Below are 19,917 nucleotides of genomic sequence, written 5' to 3'. Positions count from 1 at the left end.
CGGGTCACCAGAGACTTTCAATACTTACAAAAAACTTACCAAAATCTGTAAAAAAGAAATCAAATCAGCCAAAATACAAAATGAAAGACAGGTGGCTAAAGATAGCAAAACAAATCCCAAGAAATTTTTTAGGTATATCAATGCAAAAAAAAATGGGTCAGAACAGGTTGGACCCCTTTATTCTGAAAATGGGGCATCGGTGACTGGAGACCAAGAGAAGGCGGAGTTACTTAATAGGTTTTTTAGCTCCGTTTATACAATAGAAGAGAGAACTTCTGACGTGGGTGGTGCCAGTGCAGGTCATGCACCCTGTAATATACTAGACTGGGTAAATGTAGACATTATCCACTCTAAGCTCAATAAAATCAATGTGTACAAAGCTCCTGGACCAGATGGGTTACACCCCAGAGTTCTTAAAGAACTCAGTTCTGTTATTGCTGTACCACTGTCTAAAATCTTCAGGGACTCCATAATGTCTGGTGTGGTGCCAAGTGACTGGCGCAAGGCAAATGTGGTGCCAATATATAAAAAGGGCTCTAGAACTTCGCCTGGCAATTACAGGCCTGTAAGCTTAACTTCCATTGTGGGGAAAGTATTGGAAGGGTTAGTAAAAGACTATATACTGGAGTATGTGACATCAAATAGAATAATAAGTGATAGCCAGCATGGGTTTACTAAGAATAGAAGTTGTCAAACTAACCTTATCTGCTTCTATGAAGAGGTGAGCAGGTGCCTGGATGGAGGAGCAGCTGTGGATATTGTGTTCTTGGACTTTGCAAAGGCATTTGACACTGTCCCTCATAGACGTCTGATGGGTAAAATTAGGGCTATTGGTTTGGCAGAAATCATTTGCAATTGGATTGAAAACTGGCTGAAGGATCGTATCCAGAGAGTTGTGGTCAATGATTCATACTCGGAATGGTCACCAGTTATGAGTGGTGTACCCCAGGGTTCTGTGCTTGGCCCACTACTATTTAATATATTTATTAATGATATAGAGGTAGGAATTAATAGCACTGTGTCTATTTTTGCAGATGACACCAAACTGTGTAGTGTAATACAGTCTATGGAGGATGTTCATAGGCTGCAGGGTGACTTGGACAAACTGAATGTTTGGTCATCCACTTGGCAAATGAGGTTTAATGTGGATAAATGTAAGGTTATGCACCTGGGGGCCAATAATCCAAAGGCAAAATATGTCCTTGGGGGAGTAAATCTGGGAGAGTCCCTTGTTGAGAAGGACCTGGGGGTACTAGTAGATCATAAATTGAATAACAGCATGCAATGTCAATCAGCTGCCTCTAAAGCTAGTAGGATCTTGTCATGTATCAAAAGTGGTATGGACTCTCGTGATAGGGATGTAATATTACCACTATACAAGGCATTGGTTCGGCCTCATCTGGAATATGCTGTCCAGTTCTGGGCACCGGTCCATAAAAAGGATGCCCTGGAGCTGGAGAGGGTTCAACGTAGAGCCACAAAAATGATAAGGGGTATGGAGGGTCTTGGTTATGAGGAAAGATTAAAACAACTAGATTTATTTAGTCTGGAAAAGAGACGACTACGAGGAGACATGATTAATTTATATAAATATATGAATGGTCCATACAAAAAATATGGTGGTAAGTTGTTTCAGATTAGATCAAATCAAAAGACGAGGGGGCACTGTCTCCGTTTGGAGAAATCAAGGTTTAATCACCGGAGGCGACAGGGCTTTTTTACTATGAGAACGGTCAATCTGTGGAATAGCCTGCCTCAGGCGCTGGTCACAGCAGGGACAGAAGAGAGCTTTAAGAAGGGTCTAGATGCCTTTTTACACCTAAATACCATTGATGGTTATGTTATATAGAATTGTTTCCCCTAAATCCCTTCCTCATCCAATCCCTTCCCTTCCTTGGTTGAACTTGATGGACAAGGGTCTTTTTTCAACCGTATAAACTATGAAACTATGAAATGGTAGGTTTCCTTTAAAGGGCACCTACCACCACGATTGTACCTATAAAGGTAGAAGGGGTGGTAGGTGGATGGATGGGACGTGAGGATAGCCCTTTTTTGGGCTAATCCTCACGTCCAGGGTGTCTTTTAGAAAACTTTATTGCATGTATATGCAAATTTTTTTATGCGGCTACTGGGGCGTGGAGTAGCCGGACATGAGGTTACTAGTCGTGGCTACTCCACGCCCCAGTAGCCACGTTACTCCGCTTACCATTTAATCTTCGGCGCACAGCTCCTCGTAGCGCAGCCTTTAAGTACAACACATAAGACCAGAAGCTTCTTATATTACTTTAGCTCTGCATTAGCATTATACAGGATATAACCACATGGCTGCTGCTCGTTACTTATCCACATATGTGATAAATATCAATAAAATGGAAAAAAATAAAGATTAAACTGCGTCATAAACTCTATTGTAGCAGAGACGTGAGCATGACTGTGGTGAGTATTCAGCGCACACCCAGGAGCTGCAGGACCATAAGGCGTCTCCTCCACATATGATGACACCACAGCTACGTATACATACATTTATATAGTTGGGGGCTTGGTACAGCTTTTCTTTGGGGTTCAGCAGCTTCAGACTACGACTCTCCGCTAAACAGATTCCAGCAGCGCAACATTTCCTCGCATAGACTTGCCTTTCGTAAAAACTGAAAATTGATCAGATTTACACCTGAGGACCTCAGCACCGCTGCCAGTTATTGACTTATCGAAACCCATTTCTTTCACCGGGTCCTGACGTGTAGAGAAATGACCCAATGTGATTGTTTGGCTCCGTCGCTGGGTTTTTGTTTGCTTCACTTTCCATGAATTTATCCAGAATCAACTAAATAAACCAATTTTAGGTTCCAGGATCATCAAAGGACAAAGAGGAGATGAGGAGGACTGGGGAGATGTAATGGGAGGGTGCATCCCGAAAGTGAGGTAAGAGTCTCTGACCACCACTGCAAATGGTAATTACCTTTAATGCTCCAGTGGACAAACAGAATTTGACCCACTTATTGGTCCGGCATGACATCAAGTGCTCCGGTCCACGTTGACCTTTTTCGTTGACTCTTGCACCCGATATCAGGGTTTTAAATGTATTTTTTGATGTTTCATGAGGCTGGAGATCTGATCGAAATCCTTCCCGAATTTGTTGCAGACACACGGCCCCTCTCCCGTGTGCGACCTCTGGTGTGCAATGAGGTTGGAGTGATGTGTCACCCGCATTCACTGCAGGAGAACAGTCGCATGTAATACATCTGCTCCGTCCTGAGTTTTGCTGATGTTTCGGTAGGTCGTGAACATTGGCACATAACATGCGGGCGAGCCAAAATATTAACCCCCGTTATGCCCTATTCACCAGCCGAATCTACTTCATATCCTGGAACGTTGTAGTCTCATTCATAGGTGGAAGTATAAACCAAACTTTTTACATCCCTCTTTGTAATGAAACCACTGGATGGACTGGGACTTGTAGTCAGAGCCGGATCCTCATTGGCGCTCTTGGAGCGCCAGCGCCGGGCCCCCGGATCCAGATTTATTACTTAGGGCCCCCCGGCCTGGCACTCCAATAGCGCCAATGATTAAGCTCCGGACCGGAAGCTCCTGCCCGTCACTGTATAGTGCTCGATGCGGCCGTTTCCGGCCGCTCGAGCACTATAACTGGAGCGATGTGGCCGGAAGACAACCCCGGCGCACATCGCTCCATGCACTAGGATGCGCGGCCGCGTGATTACGTCATCACGCAGCCGCGCACCCTTTTCTGCCCAGACGCGGCAAGAAGAAAGAAGACGCGGGACCTGAGGTGAGTATAAGGTTTTATTTTTTTAATAGAACAGCAGTAAAAGATGGTGGGGGCCCTAAATATATAAAATAATTAATTGGGGTAGGGCTGAATATTAAATAGTTAATTGTGGGGCGGGCAGCAGCATATCAACTAATTAAGGGGGGCATCAGCATATTAATTAATGAATTAAGGGGGCAGCAGCATATTAATTATTTATTTGGGGGGGCAGCAGCATATTAATTATTTATTTGGGGGGGCAGCAGCATATTAACTATTTATTTGAGGGGCAGCCGCATATTAACTATTTATTTGGGGGGGCAGCAGCATATTAACTATTTATTTGAGGGGCAGCCGCATATTAACTATTTATTTGGGGGGGCAGCAGCATATTAACTATTTATTTGGGGGGGCAGCAGCATATTAACTATTTATTTGGGGGGGCAGCAGCATATTAACTATTTATTTGGGGGGGCAGCAGCATATTAACTATTTATTTGAGGGGCAGCCGCATATTAAATAAATAATTCTGGGAGGGACAGCATATTAAATAATTAATTGTGTGTGGGGGTTTAGAATATTAACTATTAACTCCTTCACCCTCTTCAGCATACGTGTACGGCGTAGCGGTACGGGGGCTGTATGAAGAGGGCTCACGGGCTGAACCCTCTTCAAACAGAGGTATGGTTTTCTGCATATTGCAGCAAAGACCCACTGCTAATAACCGTGATTGGTGCTAGCACCAACCGCGGGTATTAACCGGTCTGATGCCGCCGCCAACATTTAAAGGATGGTGGCACGTTGGTGCAATCATCTTACAACGTCACCGTACGACGTCATCGGGGCAGCAATCGGTTGCCATGACAGCCTTGGGTCTTTGTCAGACCCAAGGCTGCATGGTTTCTGCAGATTCGTTACAATGTGCCAGTGGCATATACTGCAATACAGTTGTATAGCAGTAGTATTGCAGTATATGGTAGAAACGGGTCTAAAAAATAGTAAAAAAAAAAAGTGTAAAAAAATAAATCAACCCCCTTTCCCTAGAACTGATATTAAATTTATTTAACAGTAAAAATCACAAACACGTTAGGTATCGCCGCGTCTCAAAATGTCTGGTCTTTCAAAATATAAAAACGGTTATTGCTGATGTTGAACCACATTGCTGAAAATAGCGCCCAAATGTCCGAGATGTGACTTTTACACCATTTTACATCACATAAATAATGTAACAAAAACTGATAAAAAGGTCTCGCAGTCCTCAAAATGGTAGCAAAGAAAACTTCAGCTCATCCCGGCAAAAAAATGACTCCTCACACATCTCAGTACCTTATATACTCAAGTATAAGCCAACCCTTATATAGCCAACACCTGCCCCTGATATAGCTCTCCTCCTGCACCTGTATATAGCCTCCCTCCAGCCCCTATATAGCCAGCCAGTCCCCATATACACCCAGGTCCTGCCCCTGATGTAGCCTGCCCCCCTATATAGCCAGCTCCTGCTGTGCTATAAAGCTTGCACCTGCCCCTGATATAGCTCTTCTCCTGCCCCATATATACACAGCACCTGCTCCTGATATAGTCTGCCCCTGCCCCCGTATACAGCCAGCTCCTGCCCTGGTATATAGCTTGCACCTGCCCCTGATATAGCCAGCTCCTGCCCCCGTATATAGCCAGCTCCTGTCCTGGTATATAGCTTTCACCTGCCCCTGATATAGCCAGCTCCTGCCCCTGATATAGCCAGCTCCTGCCCCTGATATAGCCAGCTCCTGCCCCTGATATAGCCAGCTCCTGCCCCCGTATATAGCCAGCTCCTGTCCTGGTATATAGCTTTCACCTGCCCCTGATATAGCCAGCTCCTGCCCCTGATATAGCCAGCTCCTGCCCCTGATATAGCCAGCTCCTGCCCCTGATATAGCCAGCTCCTGCCCCTGTATATAGCCAGCTCCTGCCCTGGTATAAAGCTTGCACCTGCCCCCGATATAGCCAAGCTCCTGCCCCTGTATATAGCCAGCTCCTGCCCTGGTATAAAGCTTGCACCTGCCCCTGATATAGCCAAGCTCCTGCCCCTGTATATAGCCAGCTCCTGCCCTGGTATATAGCCTGCACCTGACCCCATATATAGCCAGCACTTAAAAAAAGAAAGTCAAAACTCACCGTTCCGACGCCACCTTTCCATCAGCAGCGGCAGGTCTGTATACGCTGCCGACGGAACAAAAGAAGACCTGCTCAGGTCGGAAAGGTGAGTTTTGACTTTCTTTTTTTTTTCTTGACTCGAGTATAAGACGAAAAGCTTGGCTTATACTCAAGTACATATGGATGAAAAAGTTATTAGCGTCAGAAGATGACAAAACCCCCTTTTTTCGTGATGAGGTTTTAATTTAACTCAATAAAACCTGCATAAATTTAGTATCCCTCTGATCTTACTGACCCAAAGAGTGAAGTGTACAAAATTCATTTGGGGGCCCAGTATATTACATAATTAATGGAGGGAGCAGAATATAAAATAATTTACAGAGGAGCCCAGTGTATGAAATGTATTGGGAGTGAGGCCCAGTATGTAAAATAGTTCAAAGGGTGGGGGAGGCAGTATATTAAATAACTAAATGGGGGGAGGGGGGGCGCAGTATATTAAATAATTACTTGAGGGGCCTCTAAAATTCATGTGGCACCCCAGTATATTAAAAAGGGCCATAAATAGGGAAATTAATTCATTAAAGGGATCAATGTATAAATTAAGTCATGGGGGAACCATTTATTGTGTAATTGGGAGGTGACATATAATTAGGGGTGCAGTATTACTCCGGGTCTGTAGTATTGTAATATATGCAGGGAACACAGGTTTTATTATGGGCTATATTTGGGGGGGGGGGGGCATATTTCTGTTATCCAGGTGGCATTGTACTGTGAGTAACTGTGGTATTTTTAGGTGCACAGTGTGGGGCATGTGCTGTCGGGAGCTGGAGACATCTGGTGGAAGATTCTTCAGCCATAAGTTACGTCGATTCTGGCCCTGAAGGAGAAGACATGTCACCTGTGAGGTACTAGAGCACACTTCTGCCTGTGTCAGATCAGTATTGTACTCACTGACTAACCTTCTAGTGTGAGACAGCTCTCAGTCTGTACTGTACATGTACTGTTATATTCATAGTGTCTATAGTGAGGCAGCATTGGGGTGTGGGGTTATTGTCATCAGTTATTGTTATGGTTTTATCTTATTGATAATGTTGGTGCTGTGACTTCACTGTAATACCCCCTGTTCTGTGACATCTGTGTGTGTGTATTAACCCTCTGTCCTGTGACATCACTGTGTGTGTAGTAACACTGGTCAGGGGTACAGTGTGGGGGGTATATGTGTGGGTACAGTGTGAACAGTTGTGGTGTGAGGGGTATATATGATATATGTGGGTGAGCAGAATATATGTGGGGAGTACAGTGTGAACAGTTGTGGTGTTAGGAGTATATATGATATATATTGGGGTACAGTGTGAACAGTTGTGGTATGAGTATATATATATATATATATATATATATATATATGAGGGACAGTGTGGTCAGTTGTGGTGTGAGGGGTATATATGATATATGTTGGGGCACAGTGTGGTCAGTTGTGGTGTGAAGGGTATATATGATATATGTGGGGGCACAGTGTGGTCAGTTGTGGTGTGAGGGGTATATATGATATATGTGGGTGTACAGTGTGGTCAGTTGTGGTGTGAGGGGTATATATGATATATGTGGGGTACAGTGTGGTCAGTTGTGGTGTGGGGGGTATATATGATATATGTGGGGGCACAGTGTGGTCAGTTGTGGTATGAGGGGTATATATGATATATGTGGGGGTACAGTGTGGTCAGTTGTGGTATGAGGGGTATATATGACATATGTGGGGGTACAGTATGGTCAGTTGTGGTGTGAGGGGTAGATATGATATATGTGGGGGCACAGTGTGGACAGTTGTGGTGTGAGGGGTATATATGATATATGTGGGGGTACAGTGTGGTCAGTTGTGGTGTGAGGGGTATATATGATATATGTGGGCACAGTGTGGTCAGTTGTGGTGTGAGGGGTATATATGATATATGTGGGGGCACAGTGTGGTCAGTTGTGGTGTGAGGGGTATATATGATATATGTGGGGGCACAGTGTGGTCAGTTGTGGTATAAGGGTTATATATAATATATTTGGAGGCACAGTGTGGTCAGTTGTAGTGTGAGGGGTATATATGATATATGTGGGATCACAGTGTGGTCAGTTGTGGTGTGAGGGGTACATATGATATATGTGGGATCACAGTGTGGTCAGTTGTGGTGTGAGGGGTATATATGATACATGTAGGCTACAGTGTGGTCAGTAGTGGTGTGAGGGGTATATATGATATATGTGGGAGCACAGTGTGGTCAGTTGTGATGTGAGGGGTATATATGATATATGTGGGATCACAGTGTGGTCAGTTGTGGTGTGAGGGGTATATATGATATATGTGGGGGTACAGAGTGGTCAGTTGTGGTGTGAGGGGTATATATGATATATGTGGGATCACAGTGTGGTCAGTTGTGGTGTGAGGGGTATATATGATATATATTGGGGTAAAGTGTGAACAGTTGTGGTGTGAGGGGTATATATGATATATGTGGGGGCACAGTGTGGTCAGTTGTGGTGTGAGGGGTATATATGATATGTGGGGGTACAGTGTGGGCAGTTAGGGTGTGAGGGGTATAGATTATATATGTGAGGGCACAGTGTGGTCAGTTGTGGTGTGAGGGGTACATATGCTATATGTGGGGGCACAGTGTGGGCAGTTGTGGTGTGAGGGGTATAGATTATATATGTGAGGGCACAGTGTGGTCAGTTGTGGTGTGAGGGGTATATATGATACATGTGGGCTACAGTGTGGTCAGTTGTGGTGTGAGGGGTATATATGTGGGGGCACAGTGTGGTCAGTTGTGGTGTGAGGGGTATATATGTGGGGGCACAGTGTGGTCAGTTGTGGTGTGAGGGGTATATATGTGGGGGCACAGTGTGGTTGTTGTGTATGTGAGGGTCAGGTGTGAGGAGAATAAAGGATGATGTCAACCATGTCTGTTTTATAAACCAGCAGAGATGAGTCATGGCTGGAAGAAGTCTCCTGGAAGATCAGAGAGAAGGGAAGAGACAACATGAGGGACGTCACCTGTAAGTCATTGGATCACACTGCAGCCTCTGTGCAGGACTGGTATATACTACTATATGGTCACTATATGCTGGTACATACTGGTCTGTGTGTAGGTTATCATTTAGTATTGTAGTCATTTTGTAGTGGTGATAATCCTGATGTAATGTTATTATTTGGGCCTAGTACAGAGGTGTCACTAGTGATATTGTCCTGTGCACGGTGGTGTTTGTATTATAACAATATGGCTGTAAAGATCATCAGTAAGTGGAGTTTATAGTTGGTAAATTATTGGTAATACCGGTCATGCTGTGGTAATCCTGTGGGTCAGTTTCAAGGGATCACTTGCAAATTGTAGCGCTATTGTTTGGAATATTGGAATTATGTTAGTTCTTTTGGTAACAGTATTGTGGTATCATTATTCAGTAATAATATGTTGGGAGTATTTTTTAGTTTGTCCTGGACCAAAATTGGAAATCATTTAGTAAAAGTAGGAATTTATCTAAAACTAAAGATATCTTTGTTTTTAATATCTCTAGAGCTTTGAAACTGTGTAACTATGTGATATCTTTTACATATATTGTTATGGGAGGGGGCCCCGCATTGGCTGCTGAGCTGGGGGGGCCCCATCCTAAATGAGGTGCTTCATAACGCTGGGACCCTTAATCTGGCCCTGCTTGTAGTACTACACCCAATATTCAGCAGAGCTGTAATCCTCCGGACCTGCCTGCCCACCCCCCTGTATAATACAAGATACAAGATCCTAGTGTGATATAGGACGCATGATGATGGTGGGATCATGTGATCTGTCACAAGTGTGGGAGGATTCAGGCGGAGTAGCAGAGCTCTCTGTGTATAATGTGCATGTAGCAGAGCTGTCTGTGTATAATGTGCATGTAGTAGAGCTGAATGTGTATAATGTGCATGTAGCAGAGCTGAATGTGTATAATGTGCATGTAGCAGAGCTGTCTGTGTATAATGTGCATGTAGCAGAGCTGAATGTGTATAATGTGCATGTAGTAGAGCTGAATGTGTATAATGTGCATGTAGTAGAGCTGAATGTGTATAATGTACATGTAGCAGAGCTGAATGTGTATAATGTACATGAAGCAGAGCTGAATGTGTATAATGTGCATGAAGCAGAGCTGTCTGTGTATAATGTGCATGTAGCAGAGCTGAATGTGTATAATGTGCATGTAGCAGACCTGAATGTGTATAATGTGCATGTAGTAAAGCTGAATGTGTATAATGTACATGTAGCAGGGCTGAATGTGTATAATGTACATGAAGCAGGGCTGTATGTGTATAATGTGTATGTAGCAGTGCTGAATGTGTATAATGTGCATGTAGCAGGGCTGTGTATAATGTGCATGTAGCAGAGCTGAATGTGTATAATGTGCATGTAGCAGAGCTGTCTGTGTATAATGTGCATGTAGCAGAGCTGTCTGTGTATAATGTGCATGTAGCAGAGCTGAATGTGTATAATGTGCATGTAGCAGAGCTGTCTGTGTATAATGTGCATGTAGCAGAGCTGAATGTGTATAATGTGCATGTAGCAGAGCTGAATGTGTATAATGTGCATGTAGCAGAGCTGAATGTGTATAATGTGCATGTAGCAGAGCTGTCTGTGTATAATGTGCATGTAGCAGGGCTGTCTGTGTATAATGTGCATGTAGCAGAGCTGTCTGTGTATAATGTGCATGTAGCAGGGCTGTCTGTGTATAATGTGCATGCAGCAGAGCTGTCTGTGTATAATGTACATGTAGCAGGGCTGTCTGTGTATAATGTGCATGTAGCAGAGCTGTCTGTGTATAATGTACATGTAGCAGAGCTGTCTGTGTATAATGTGCATGTAGCAGAGCTGTCTGTGTATAATGTGCATGTAGCAGACCTGAATGTGTATAATGTGCATGTAGTAGAGCTGTCTGTGTATAATGTGCATGTAGCAGAGCTGTCTGTGTATAATGTGCATGTAGCAGACCTGAATGTGTATAATGTGCATGTAGCAGTGCTGAATGTGTATAATGTACATGTAGCAGAGCTGTCTGTGTATAATGTGCATGTAGTAGAGCTGAATGTGTATAATGTGCATGAAGCAGAGCTGTCTGTGTATAATGTGCATGAAGCAGAGCTGTCTGTGTATAATGTGCATGTAGTAGAGCTGAATGTGTATAATGTGCATGTAGTAGAGCTGAATGTGTATAATGTGCATGTAGTAGAGCTGAATGTGTATAATGTGCATGTAGCAGGTCTGTATGTGTATAATGTGCATGTAGTAGAGCTGAATGTGTATAATGTGCATGTAGTAGAGCTGAATGTGTATAATGTGCATGTAGCAGAGCTGAATGTGTATAATGTGCATGTAGTAGAGCTGAATGTGTATAATGTGCATGTAGCAGAGCTGAATGTGTATAATGTGCATGTAGTAGAGCTGAATGTGTATAATGTGCATGTAGCAGAGCTGAATATGTATAATGTGCATGTAGTAGAGCTGAATGTGTATAATGTGCATGTAGCAGAGCTGTAATCCTCCAGACCTGCCTGCCCATCCCTCTGTATAATCCCTGCCTGTGCCCATTAGATACAAGATCCTAGTGTGATATAGGACGGATGATGATGGTGGGATCATGTGATCTGTCACATGTGTGGGAGGAGTCAGGCGGTGGGGGCTCTATACTGCCCACCCTGTGGTGTAGATGTATAATGTGCATGTAGCAGAGCTGTGTATGTAATGTGCCAGGAGCTGTGTATGTGCTGAGTGTGTGAGTATACAGTGGTGAATGTCATGAATGAATGTTCCTGAAACAAAGTGCCAGTGCAGCACAACTGTGCATGTAGCAGAGCTGAATGTGTATCATGTACATGTAGCAGAGCTATGTATAATGTGCATGTAGCAGGGCTGTGTATAATGTGCATGTAGCAGAGCTGTCTGTGTATAATGTGTGTAATGTATCCACAGGCCCACTACACACATGCGGCTCTGCCTCAGGTCCACTACACACATGCACCTCTGCTGCAGGTCCACTACACACATGCACCTCTGCTGCAGGTCCACTACACACATGCACCTCTGCTGCAGGTCCACTACACACATGCACCTCTGCTGCAGGTCCACTACACACATGCACCTCTGCTGCAGGTCCACTACACACATGCACCTCTGCTGCAGGTCCACTACACACATGCACCTCTGCTGCAGGTCCACTACACACATGCACCTCTGCTGCAGGTCCACTACACACATGCACCTCTGCTGCAGGTCCACCACACACATGCACCTCTGCTGCAGGTCCACTACACACATGCACCTCTGCTGCAGGTCCGCTACACACATGCACCTCTGCTGCAGGTCCGCTACACACATGCACCTCTGCTGCAGGTCCACTACACACATACACCTTTCGGCCTTGTCCATCAGTGATGGCTTAGACAAGTGGGGGCGACCGGGTGCCGGAGGTGGCACTCAGAGCCCTTTCTGTGGGCACTCAGGCCATCACCAGAGATGACTCCGTTATCTTCCTGCAGCCCCAGACAGCCCAGGACTTGCTGTGCACAGAGCGCTACCTGGGACTGCTGGAGGAGTGGGAAGGTGCGGACTGATCTGGATTATCATTGTAGCTTCTGCTCCGGCCCTGACATTTCTTCCTGTTTATGGGACCCTGGAGGGAAGCTGCAATGATCATCCAAATTTCTCCTATTTTCTGCTTTACTGGTGTCCCCAGGGGCTGATATGAATGAAAGCTGTGACAGAGCAGGGGGTGTAAATAAATGGGTCTTGGTTGTAGTTTGGGCACTCGGTCTCTGAAAGGTTTTCCATCACTGACCTAGGAGATCACTAGACTATTGGACCAAAGATGTGGCTTAATTTCATACTAAATCATCACCAAAAGAAAAGGACTGAGAACTTTATTATTCTGTGTCTGTACAGAGAAGCTGCAAAGTAGATTCTCTTGTCTATTTCAAAAATTGAAAACGAAATAGTTACTTATAGAAGATATTCTTATCCCCGTGTACATGTGAACCTCCAAATGTCCAAATGGTCTGAGGTTCTGGCAATGGCCCATGTACCGGCAGTGTCACCGCCATATGTGAGGTGTCGGTGTGACGTCCGGGGTTACTGCCTCTTCCAGGAGGTAAATTGAGAAAACTGAACGTCTCAGAAAGTGGCTTATACTATACACAAGGACAGGAGTCCTAGAAACTGTCCACTAGGAGGGGATGTTCAGATGTTTGGTCCATTGAACACCTTGCAGAACCTTCTTCGCAACTATAAAGCCTCAGAGCCGCAGATCGTAGCTTGGACATTGGTGGCTAATATTATGGATCGGCCATTACTTTTGGCCACCCCTTTAATACAAAATCTGTACTTTTTCCTCAACAAAAAAAAAAAAAACCACAATGGTCAAAGTTCACATCCTCCATTGTGCACTGGGCCCCGGCTCCCAAATGACCATTGTCTAGGAATCCTGTCTGTCAGACTCATGGCCGCTCCTTTTTCCCAGTTCAGAGGGGAACATGTTTGTGAATAAGTCAGAGCCCATTTTATGAGGCTCCTAGGCCGAGGGCACCAGGTATATAAACCATTCATGCTTAATGGTTAGTGAAATGTCGGGTGGAGCGATACTTTCTGAACTGGATCCCTGGATCAATGTTTCATGTTCTTCCCATCACTAGACGTCCAGATCATCTTCCTCTTTCATTTCCAGTTTTACAGTAATGTGTTTATAATGTTCTTGGTTTTCGGATATATCCGGGGATAGATCATCACCGTGTAATGAATTATTTAGTTTTGGGGTCGGCTCATTACTGGGATGTCTGCAGTCTTTTCCTTCGTGTCTCTTTAGAGCCGCCCTCTTCGAGAAGCTCAGTCCACAGACCGGGCAGGTGTACGGTTTCTCTCCTGTATGAAGTCGGATGTGTTCCATTAGAGTCGACTTCCAGTTGAAGCTTTTCTCGCATTCGGGACAGGGGAAGGCTTTGTTGCCCTTGTGGGCTGCTTGATGTTTGGTCAGCTTGGCGCTGTTCGTGAAGCCTTGGCCACATTCGGAACAAGTATAGGGCTTCTCCTCACAGTGGACCTTTTCGTGTCTGTCTAGGCGGGATTTTTGGCTAAAACTTTTCAGACACTTTGGACATGTAAATAGCTTCTCCCTAGTATGTACTTTTCGGTGGTTGACAAGGGCTGAGTTGACACTGAAACATTTCCCACACTCAGAACAGGAGTACGGTTTCTCACCCGTGTGGCTTCTAACATGTTTATCTAAACCAGTCTTCCGAGAGAAGACCTTTCCGCACTCCGAACATGAAAACGGACAGACCAATTTGTGAATCTTCTCGTGTTGAGCAAGAGACGAGTATTGGCTGAAAGTTTTGCCGCAGTCGGAACAGATAAATGGCTTTTCCTCCTCGTGAATGACCTGGTGACGGAGCAGATGTGCTCTGGTCAGGAAGGACTTCTCACAATGAAGGCAAAGATACGGCTTCTCCCCTGTGTGAGTCCTCACATGCTGTTTGAGATTAGCCTTTCTACAAAAACATTTCCCACACTCTGAACAAGCGAATGGCTTCTTCCCTGTGTGGACTACGAGATGCCTGGCAAGATCTGACTTGGTCAAGAAACTTTTACTGCAGTCCTGGCAAGTGAATTTCTCTGCTCTATTGTGGATCTTCTCGTGCTTGGCCACTTGGGACTTCTGGCTGAAGCATTTCTTACAGGTCGGACACTCGAAGGGTTTCTCTCCCGTGTGGGTTCTTAGGTGTTTGATGAGAGCAGATTTCTGAGCAAACTGTTTGTCGCATTCGGAGCAGGTGTGTGATTTCAATCCTGTGTGAACATGCTGATGGTTGTTGAGGTTGGAGATGCTGCTGAAACACTTCCCACAAGACGAGCAGGAATACGGCTTCTCCCCGGAGTGGGCTCTCATATGCTTCAAGAGTTCGGACTGGTAAGTGAAGACTTTCCCACAGTTTTTGGCAGGGCAGATCTTTTGGTTGTGGATTTTTTGGTGCTGTTTCAATATCTTCTCTGTGTTGAAACACTTTCCGCACTCGGCACAAGAAAACGGTGTCTCCTCGCTATGCACCGCCTGGTGCCGTATCAGATGTCTTTTGCGGCTGAACCTCTTGTCACAGCCTGAGCACGCATATGGTTTTTCCCCAGTGTGGGTCCTCTGATGCTGCTCCAGATTAGATTTTTTATAGAACGACTTATCACACTCGGGGCAAGAGAAAAGTGTTCCGACGGAGTGAACTCGTTGGTGCTCCACCAGGGAGGATTTCCAGCGAAAAGTTTTTGTGCACTGCGAGCAAGTAAACGGCTTCTCACCAGTGTGGATCCTCGCGTGTTCCAAAAGAGACGACTTCCATCTAAATCTTCTTTGGCATTCGGAACAAGAAAAGGGCTTATTACTCGAGTGCAGCAGCTTGTGTTTCGCGTGGTCTACCGCAGATGAAGAACGTAACCCACACTCCCAACAGAAGAAGGGCCTCTCGTCAGAATGGATGATTTGGTGTTTGACCAGGTGGGATTTCTGCCTGAAACACCTGCCACACACCGGGCAAGTATAAGGCTTCTCCCCTGTATGGACCCTCAAGTGCTTAACAAGACCTGAACTCATGTCAAAGCTCTTATTACATATGGTGCAAACAAAGGGCTTCTGCCTCCCATGAGTCCTCTCGTGTCTGGCCAGATGTGACCTCTGCATGAAAACCTTTCCACACTCCGAGCAAGAAAACTCTGTCTCCCCTTTGTGGATCTTACTGTGCAAATAAAAGGTTGAATATTGTGTAAAACACTTTCCGCAATCCGGACAGGTCAGAGGTTTTCTCTCAATGTGAGCCACTTGATGTCTCACGAGATGCGATTTGGTGGCGAAACTCTTTCTGCACTCGTGGCAGAAGTAAGGTTTCACCACGGCGAGGGGTTTCTGTTTGCTTTTTACAGAAAGCTTATTAGTGAATGTCCGTCTGTGTTCATAGTAAGAGAGGGATTGCGTCCGTCTGTCCAGAGGGTCACGGAAGTGCGAAGGCTTGGCCATGTCATCAAGGCTTCTACTTGGTCCTACAATGAGCTTTGAAGCTACAGACAATGATTGTCCTATGTGATCTCCATCTGCAAAACAAAGACACAATTTCAGTACCAGGTCAACCCCAAGGCGGGAAGTTTTACTAAACCCGTAAAACCCTAAGTTCATTTCCCACTCAACCAGAAGTTGACTATAACCAGGAACATCGAAAGAGACAGAAGGCAAGATTTATCAAGCTTTAAAGAGGTCCTTTCACCTCCTCAGACATGTGGTGATGAATCTTCCACTCTGCAGGGGCTGCTACACAGAGTAAGGGGCACTTGGAATTGTCTTTGAGATATCAGTCCCAGTATCTGACCATTATAATCCTCTCCACTGCCAAAGAGTAGGTGCTGGAGCAGAGGACTGGGTGACTTAGGACTTTTTTGGCACTGAGAAGATCATAACACACGCCTCCTCCTTTGCTCCACCTCCCCCTCTGTGACATTGGAGAGGATTATAATGGTCAGATACTGGGACTGATATCTCAGCAACCGTGGGGGCTAAAAAGAAAATTCTAAGTGCCCCCTTTTCATCTACACATGTGTGAGCTAATGCAAGCTCCTCTTTAATACAATGATGATTCTATGATAAAGCTTTGAAACTGAACATATTTTTACCTGGACATCTCCACGTTCTCTTGGGCGGCCTTTGCATCCAAGGCTCCTCCCCCTTTTCGATCATTGATATAATTTCCGGCTTTACAGTGATGCAACCTTGTGTATGAAAAAACAGCACATAAATGTAAAAATAGTGAAAGATCTCATAGTTAACATTAACATTGCATTCTGTAAATGAAAATGTTAACAGTAGGAAAATTTCCTCTCCTCAGATGTTGCGTTTCAGAGCAGAATGTGAACGCGGCCTTACAGTTATAGGGATGTTATAGGGATGTTATAGGGATGACATGATTTACCTAGCGTTACGAGGCAGCTGAAGTTCTCCATCATTACGTCCTTGTACATTTCTTTCTCCTTCCTCTGTAAACATTTCCACTCCTCGTGTGAGAAGTACACCGCTATGTCATCGAAGGTAGGTACCTGTGGGCAGGACAGAACTTCACATGAAAGAATTTTATTTATTCTGGTTTTATGGGGGATTTTCCTTTCGGTGGAGGAACATTATAGGATTTTAGGTTGGATTTGATGGATGAACCTAATAAACGATACAATACTGATGATATATAGTCTACGGGAGATCATCCTCCAGGACATACAGATATACGCGCTGTATATGCTGTGTACATAGCTACATAGTTTATACGGGTGAAAAAAAGACACATGTCCATCAAGGTAGGGAAGGGATTGGATGAGGAAAGTCTCTTGAAGCTCTCTGCTGTCCCCGCTGTGCTCTGCTCCTGAGCTCTCTGCTGTCCCTCCTGTGCTCTGCTCCTGTCCTCTCTGCTGTCCCTGCTGTGCTACGCTCCTGAGCTCTCTGATGTCCCTGCTGTGCTCTGCTCCTGAGCTCTCTGCTGTCCCTGCTGTGCTCTGCTCCTGAGCTCTCTGCTGTCCCTCCTGTGCTCTGCTCCTGTCCTCTCTGCTGTCCCTGCTGTGCTACGCTCCTGAGCTCTCTGATGTCCCTGCTGTGCTCTGCTCCTGAGCTCTCTGATGTCCCTGCTGTGCTCTGCTCCTGAGCTCTCTGATGTCCCTGCTGGGCTCTGCTCCTGAGCTCTCTGATGTCCCTGCTGTGCTCTGCTCCTGAGCTCTCTGCTGTCCCTGCTGTGCTCTGCTCCTGAGCTCTCTGCTGTCCCTGCTGTGCTCTGCTCCTGAGCTCTCTGCTGTCCCTGCTGTGCTCTGCTCCTGAGCTCTCTGCTGTCCCTGCTGTGCTCTGCTCCTGAGCTCTCTGCTGTCCCTGCTGTGCTCTGCTCCTGAGCTCTCTGCTGTCCCTGCTGTGCTTTGCTCCTGAGCTCTCTGCTGTCCCTGCTGTGCTCTGCTCCTGAGCTCTCTGCTGTCCCTGCTGTGCTCTGCGCCTGAGCTCTCTGCTGTCCCTGCTGTGACCAGCGCCTGAGCTCTCCGCTGTCCCTGCTGTGACCAGCGCCTGAGCTCTCCGCTGTCCCTGCTGTGACCAGCGCCTGAACTCTCTGCTGTCCCTGCTGTGCTCTGCTCCTGAGCTCTCTGCTGTCCCTGCTGTGCTCTGCTCCTGAGCTCTCTGCTGTCCCTGCTGTGTTCTGCTCCTGAGCTCTCTGCTGTCCCTGCTGTGACCAGCGCCTGAGCTCTCTGCTGTCCCTGCTGTGACCAGCGCCTGAGCTCTCTGCTGTCCCTGCTGTGACCAGCGCCTGAGCTCTCTGCTACCCCTGCTGTGACCAGCGCCTGAACTCTCTGCTGTCCCTGCTGTGCTCTGCTCCTGAGCTCTCTGCTGTCCCTGCTGTGTTCTGCTCCTGAGCTCTCTGCTGTCCCTGCTGTGTTCTGCTCCTGAGCTCTCTGCTGTCCCTGCTGTGTTCTGCTCCTGAGCTCTCTGCTGTCCCTGCTGTGTTCTGCTCCTGAGCTCTCTGCTGTCCCTGTTGTGCTCTGCTCCTGAGCTCTCTGCTGCCCCTGTTGTGACCAGCGCCTGAGCTCTCTGCTGTCCCTGTTGTGCTCTGCTCCTGAGGTCTCTGCTCCTGAGCTCTCTGCTGTGCTGTGCTCTGCTCCTGAGCTCTCTGCTGTGACCAGCTCCTGAGCTCTCTGCTGTCTCTGCTGTGCTCTGCTCCTGAGCTCTCTGCTGTCCTTGCTGTGACCAGCACCTGAGCTCTCTGCTGTCCCTGCTGTGACCAGCACCTGAGCTGTCTGCTGTCTCTGCTGTGCTCTGCTCCTGAGCTCTCTGCTGTCCCTGCTCCTGAGCTCTCTTCTGTCCCTGCTGTGACCAGCGCCTGAGCTCTCTGCTGTCCCTGCTGTGACCAGCGCCTGAGCTCTCTGCTGTCACTGCTGTGACCAGCACCTGAGCTGTCTGCTGTCTCTGCTCCTGAGCTCTCTTCTGTCCCTGCTGTGACCAGCGCCTGAGCTCTCTGCTGTCCCTGCTGTGCTCTGCTCCTGAGCTCTCTGCTGTCCCTTCTGTGCTCTGCTCCTGAGCTCTCTGCTGTCCCTGCTGTGCTCTGCTCCTGAGCTCTCTGCTGTCCCTGCTGTGCTCTGCTCCTGAGCTCTCTGCTGTCCCTGCTGTGACCAGCGCCTGAGCTCTCTGCTGTCCCTGCTGTGACCAGTGCCTGAGCTCTCTGCTGTCCCTGCTGTGACCAGTGCCTGAGCTCTCTGCTGTCCCTGCTGTGACCAGCGCCTGAGCTCTCTGCTGTCCCTGCTGTGACCAGCGCCTGAGCTCTCTGCTGTCCCTGCTGTGCTCTGCTCCTGAGCTCTCTGCTGTCCCTGCTGTGCTTTGCTCCTGAGCTCTCTGCTGTCCCTGCTCCTGAGCTGCCCCTGCTCCTGAGCTGCCCCTCGTAGTCGTCTCTTCACGAGGCTAAATAAATAAATATTTTTAATCTTTCCTTTTAACTGAGACCCTCTGCACCACTTATCATTTTTGTGGCTCTTCGTTGCCCCCTCTCCAGCTTCTCCTTTAATGGACCGGTGCCCAGAACTGGAGGGCATGCGCTGTATATGAAGGTATGTGATGAGTGACAACCTGTGGGGTCTCCATGGAGGCAGCAGGGGGATTGTGAGCCGCCATAATCCCTGGATCCTGATCTCCTCTTCAGAATCTTATTCCTGACCCGACGCCATTGCACAAGTTCCCTCTAATTCTGCAAAAGAGAATAAAAATAAAAGGAAAAATATTGTAGAAAAACACAAAATACAACAAATCCCCCTCCTCTCTCCAGCACAATACTCCTCCTGTGCTTCACCCGCTCTCTGGAATGCTATACCCGGATAATCACACACATTCCCATCTACCACAGAGTGCAGCTCCGTATACATTCCCCTCCCCCGTCCTTTCCCCAGCACAATACTCATCCTGTGCTTCACCCGCTCTCTGGAATG

The 19,917-nt window shown here is 46.6% G+C and overlaps 1 protein-coding gene and 1 long non-coding RNA gene across 3 annotated transcripts; one reads left to right on the top strand and one right to left on the bottom strand.

The window, feature by feature from the left end:
* Positions 1–3,715: 3,715 nt before the first annotated feature.
* Positions 3,716–8,995, top strand: LOC140077622 (uncharacterized). Of its 2 annotated transcripts, none has more exons than XR_011849802.1 (3): positions 3,716–3,784; positions 6,690–6,801; positions 8,859–8,995. It is a non-coding gene; the product is annotated as an uncharacterized lncRNA (long non-coding RNA). The 2 variants fall into 2 exon arrangements; XR_011849801.1 differs by having other exon boundaries at positions 8,862–8,935.
* Positions 8,996–13,541: 4,546 nt separating this feature from the next.
* LOC140076873 (uncharacterized) lies at positions 13,542–19,667 on the bottom strand. Its single transcript, XM_072123644.1, has 4 exons — positions 19,562–19,667; positions 16,893–17,016; positions 16,597–16,692; positions 13,542–16,023 (listed from the first exon to the last, which is right to left on the bottom strand). Exons 1-4 carry the CDS (start codon positions 19,604–19,606, stop codon positions 13,583–13,585), a joined length of 2,706 nt encoding a protein of 901 aa, XP_071979745.1. The 5' UTR covers positions 19,607–19,667; the 3' UTR covers positions 13,542–13,582.
* Positions 19,668–19,917: the final 250 nt, after the last annotated feature.

Source organism: Engystomops pustulosus, chromosome 9 (genome assembly GCF_040894005.1).
Source record: "Engystomops pustulosus chromosome 9, aEngPut4.maternal, whole genome shotgun sequence".
NCBI lineage: Eukaryota > Metazoa > Chordata > Amphibia > Anura > Leptodactylidae > Engystomops > Engystomops pustulosus.
This window is presented reverse-complemented; position numbering and strand designations above follow the sequence as displayed.

What these genes read in the sequence shown, in the direction of transcription:
- LOC140076873 (XM_072123644.1), bottom strand. Translation starts at nt 19,606, where the DNA reads ATGGCGGCTCACAATCCCCCTGCTGCCTCCATGGAGACCCCACAG. An exon ending in CCTCCATGGAGACCCCACAG is followed by an intron (nt 17,017 to 19,561) that starts GTTGTCACTCAT and finishes TCCTGCCCACAG; the next exon opens with GTACCTACCTTCGATGACAT. An exon ending in CAGCTGCCTCGTAACGCTAG is followed by an intron (nt 16,693 to 16,892) that starts GTAAATCATGTC and finishes TTCATACACAAG; the next exon opens with GTTGCATCACTGTAAAGCCG.